Below are 4769 nucleotides of genomic sequence, written 5' to 3'. Positions count from 1 at the left end.
ACACACACACACACACACACATATATATATATAGTAGAACCTTTCAAAGGGATGTTTAGCATCCAAGTTCCTGAGAAAAACCCTAATTTGTGATTTCAAAAGGATTATATTTTCCTCAAAGTTACGAGGGAAAAACTCGGATCTTGTGAATATTGTGAATTTTCCGAAGTCCTCTCACCACCCCCTCGGAAAACATTTTCCCCACAAATTTCTTTATAATCGTAATCTATACCATTTGAAAGGTATTTATATAAAATTTCATTAAAAGACCCCCCCATTTTCCTAAAAGTTATGAGGGAAAGACGTCAGATCTTCTGAACTTTCCGAAAGCCTTTCCTTACTCCCAAGTTGATTTCCGGTCATTTTTGTTTTCATATTCGTTTCCTACACTTTATTTTTTACACACCTGTTGCCCTATTTTTTTTTTTTCGATTTCGTTTCCAGGTAATAATGTCACCATTAACCCCCACATATGCTTAAACCTCCTATGTTTTACATCTGTAACTTGAACTGTTGTTTTTTCTTTTTTTTACTTTTCGTTTTTAACTTTTTAAAGGTATCTTCAAAACTTGGTCCGCCAAATACCAGTGGCGTGGACGACGATGACGACGACGATGATGAAGAAGCTGAAGATATGGAAGCGTTTGAACAGAGTGGAATGTTGGAAGAACAAGATAATGTGATTATATTTCTTTCTTTTCTATTGCATCTGTTGTGAACCGATATACGTTTCTAAGGATTTACCCTGGGTCTTTAATGCAATTTACCAACTTGAATTCCTGTTTATTGCAAAGAACACCACGTGTATCTGTGTGTCTGCAGATAATATTTAGCAGTCGGAACAGCTGGAAATTGTTGCCACTTTTAAGGGGAAAGGAATTTTATGAAAAGAAACAAAAATGTAGTAAAAATTATTCTATGATATCTTTCTCTAACCTTTCCTCCACACACACATGCACACGTACTCATGCACACGCACATATGCACACACAATATGCACGTACACACATTGCTGCTTCCCAACCATGAGACGATGCTAGGTGTACCACAGTGTAACCTGAATATAATTTTTTCCACTATACTTTTAGTTATGTTTTTAGTTCAGGTGTGCCATGGCAACCTGGTGTGCCACGAGACGATGCTAGGTGTGCCGCAGTGTAACCTGAATATCATTTTTTCCCCTATACTTCTAGTTATGCTTTTAGTTCAGGTGTGTCGCACGTACACACACACACACACACACACACATCGCTGCTTCCCAACCACATAATTTCAGGTTCAGTCCCACTGCATGGTACCTTAGGCAAGTACCTCCTACTATAGTCTCAGGCCAACCAAAACCTTGTGAGTAGGTTTAGTAGATGGAAACTGAAAGAAGCCCATTGTATATAAATATGTGTGTAGTGTTGCCTTCTTTTTGATATTGCTTGATAGTTGTAAACGAGTGTCACCATCATACAAGCAGTGTCCTTCGTTTCCAATCTTTTGTGAGAACATGCCTGGCCATGGAGGAAACATTACCTTGCATGGAAACATGTAGGTGTTGGTGATAGGTAGAGCATCCAACCATAGAAAATCTGCGTCAGTGAATTCCATCCAACCCATGCAACCGTGGAAAAGTTGTTAAAAGGGTGATGGTGATGGTGATTGTTCATTTAAAGTTTTTCCCATAACATGGGGTTTAGATGAATACATATTGTTGAGCCATTACTTATATACAGCTGGATGCCCTTCCTCTCACTAACACTTAACTTTTTTCCGCAACTAAGGGAGTTTTCATTCGATTCAATTTTGAAATCACAGACGATACCTTCAAGCTGATCTGCCAAGCATTTGCACACTGCTGAGGAGAGTGCAAGTCAAGGTGGACAAGGCACTGTTGAAATGCTTGACAGACAACTCCCCAAGAGACTGATTTATAACAAACTGGTAGAAGGCGAGGTTGACAGAAAGAGCGCTTCAAGAATAACCCTCAAAGCTTTACTGAAGGGCTTTGTGATCAACCCTGACACCTGGGAAACTCAAGCACAAGAGATGCACCGATAGTGGCTCCACCTATGAAGAGAACAGGACAGAATTGTAGAGGCACAAAGACAACACGAACTATACAAGCCCAGAGCCAACCCGTTGCCTTCAGTCCCGACAGACCCTCAGTGGCCAACATGTAGCAGACCCTTCCAAGCACACATTGGACTGAGTAGCCACAACCAGGCGTTCCATTATCCCGTCGTCTTCTCCCATGTGATGTCATTGTCGACAACAGGCGAACTAATTTACCTTCTGTCTTTCTTACTATCAGTCTTGAAGGTTCCGAAAAGTATCCTGGGGCACTGCTCTTTATTTCTCTTATTAAGAAAAAGAAAAAAAAAAGACATTTAAATTAAGCACAATATTATATTTAGAGATGTCGAACCGAATGAATCGTTTTCTGGTTAACAGAATCCGTCATTTAATCATTTGATTTCTCCCAGAAAGAATCATCGATAAAGGGAGATAATAATGAACTAGCAGGGAGATTACTTTACTGAAATGGTGTTAACTTCTAAAAATAAGTATTATCATTATCGTTTAACGTCCGCTTTCCATGCTAGCATGGGTTGGACGATTTGACTGAGGACTGGTGAAACCAGATGGCTACACCAGGCTCCAATCTGATTTGGCAGAGTTTCTACAGCTGGATGCCCTTCCTAACGCCAACCACTCCGAGAGTGTAGTGGGTGCTTTTACGTGTATATTGTTTCTTTATCACTTTTTCCTCTTTCGCTTGTTTCAGTCAATAGACTGCGACCATGCTGGGGCACCGCCTCAAGGAATTATAGTCAAACGAAGCGACCCCCAACATATATTTTAAAAAAGTTTGGTCCTTATTCTATCAAGTCTTTCTGTGCTTAAGAAAAAAAAAAATGTTAACCGTCCATCACAACGTAATTCAGTTACAAACATATATAAACATCGTTTCAGTTTAATTTGGTTCTAAATGTATTTTTAATGTTTTGTTTCTCCAGGCAACAATTGAGATTCGACCAACTGTTCCTGGTAGTGAAGGAACTTTATCGGGCGAGAATGGAGTTTTACAAACTCGTACATATGATCTTAACATTACTTATGACAAATATTATCAAACTCCACGGCTCTGGCTCTACGGCTACGATGAGGTAAGATTCTTTAGTGTTTCACTCTGTGTTTGCCAAGGCCATCTTAAAAATGTTACCCACGACAGACTAGCTTGAGGTCAATTATTGATCACTTAATGCCGCATAAAAACTAGAGCTAACACTCAACAACAATAATAATAGTAGTGGTTTCAAATTTTGGCACAAGGCCAGTAATTTTTAAGGGAAGTGGAAATCAATTACATTGACCTCAGTACTCGACTGGTACTTTATTTTATTAACCCCAAAAGGATGAGTCTAAATTGACCTCAGCAGAATTTGAACTTAAAATGTAAGGAGCTGGAAAATAAGCCATTAAGCATTTTATCCATTGCACAATTCTTCCAGCTTGCCACCCCAATACTACTACTACTACTACTAATAATGATAATAATAATAATCATGGTGGTGGTGGTGGTGGTGATTCCTGTCAATTTTGACATATGAACATTTGAAGGAAAAGATTAAAAAAAAGGATAAAACAAAAAAATTGCATTTATTTGTCATCATCATCATCATCATCGTACATCCGTTGTCCATGTTGGCATGGGTTGTACAGTTTGACCTCAAGGCTGGTAAGCTGAGGGGCTGCACCAGACTCTGGTCTGATTTGGCATGATTTCTATGGCTGGATGCCCTTCCTAACGCCAACCAGTCCGAGAGTGTAATGGGTGCTTTTATGTGCCACCGGCACAGGTGCCATTTGCATAACAACAGTATTTGCCATGATTGCGATTTTGCTTGGCTTGATGGGTCTTCTCAAGCATGACATCATAATGTCAAAGGTCTTGGTCATTACCTCCGTGAGGCCCTACTCTTGGAAGGAACTCAGCCACTTTGCCTCCGTGAGGCCCTACGCTTGAAAGGGTCCAGGTAAGGAATTTTGCTATGAAGTCTCAACAGAGACAATAATAATAATTATTGTTTTTAACATCTGCACAATTATGTCCAAAATAATTTCCCATACTCCAGGTTTTCTTCAAAATCTAATCTATAATTTGATTGTTGCATTACTTGTGATGTTGTGAATAAATATTTTCAATATCTCATTGCAGAATAGAAAACCTTTGACCGTGGAACAAATGTATGAAGATTTTAGTCAAGATCACGCCAAAAAGACTGTTACTATGGAAACGCATCCTCATTTACCAGGACCGCCAATGGCTTCAGTTCATCCTTGTAGGCAAGTTTCACAGACTTATTTCTTCATGTGGAATGAGTGTTGGGACTTAAGAATGTTTTATGCTGGTTGTATAGTTATGTGACAGGGCTTGTTGTGTGTCAGTGAGAGAAGGCTTAAGATATCGGCAGTGGTCTCAAGACATTGAGACAAGCCTTGAGATTTTGAGATTAGCCTCGAGACATTGAGATTAACTTCGAGACATTGCTATTAACCTCGTAACACTGAGATTAGCCTTGAGACACTGAGATTAGCCTTGAGACACTGAGGACAGCCTCGAGACACTGAGATTAGCCTTGAGACACTGAGGACAGCCTCGAGACACTGAGATTAGCCTCGAGACACTGAGATTAGCCTTGAGACACTGAGATTAGCCTTGAGACACTGAGATTAGCCTTGAGACACTGAGATTAGCCTTGAGACACTGAGATTAGCCT

General features: G+C 39.8%; 1 protein-coding gene across 1 annotated transcript in view; it reads left to right on the top strand.

The window, feature by feature from the left end:
• The window catches only part of LOC106877727 (ubiquitin-like-conjugating enzyme ATG3), a gene marked incomplete at its 5' end in the record, with an annotated part of 216637 nt that overhangs the window by 10235 nt on the left and 201633 nt on the right, over positions 1-4769 (top strand). Inside the window, 3 exons of the mRNA XM_052974709.1 lie at positions 557-679; positions 3006-3155; positions 4208-4335. Coding sequence (XP_052830669.1) covers positions 557-679; positions 3006-3155; positions 4208-4335 — 401 coding nt within the window. The remainder of the gene's footprint in view (positions 1-556; positions 680-3005; positions 3156-4207; positions 4336-4769) is intronic.

This window comes from Octopus bimaculoides, chromosome 19, assembly GCF_001194135.2.
Source record: "Octopus bimaculoides isolate UCB-OBI-ISO-001 chromosome 19, ASM119413v2, whole genome shotgun sequence".
In the NCBI taxonomy this organism is placed as follows: Eukaryota; Metazoa; Mollusca; class Cephalopoda; order Octopoda; family Octopodidae; genus Octopus; species Octopus bimaculoides.
This window is presented reverse-complemented; position numbering and strand designations above follow the sequence as displayed.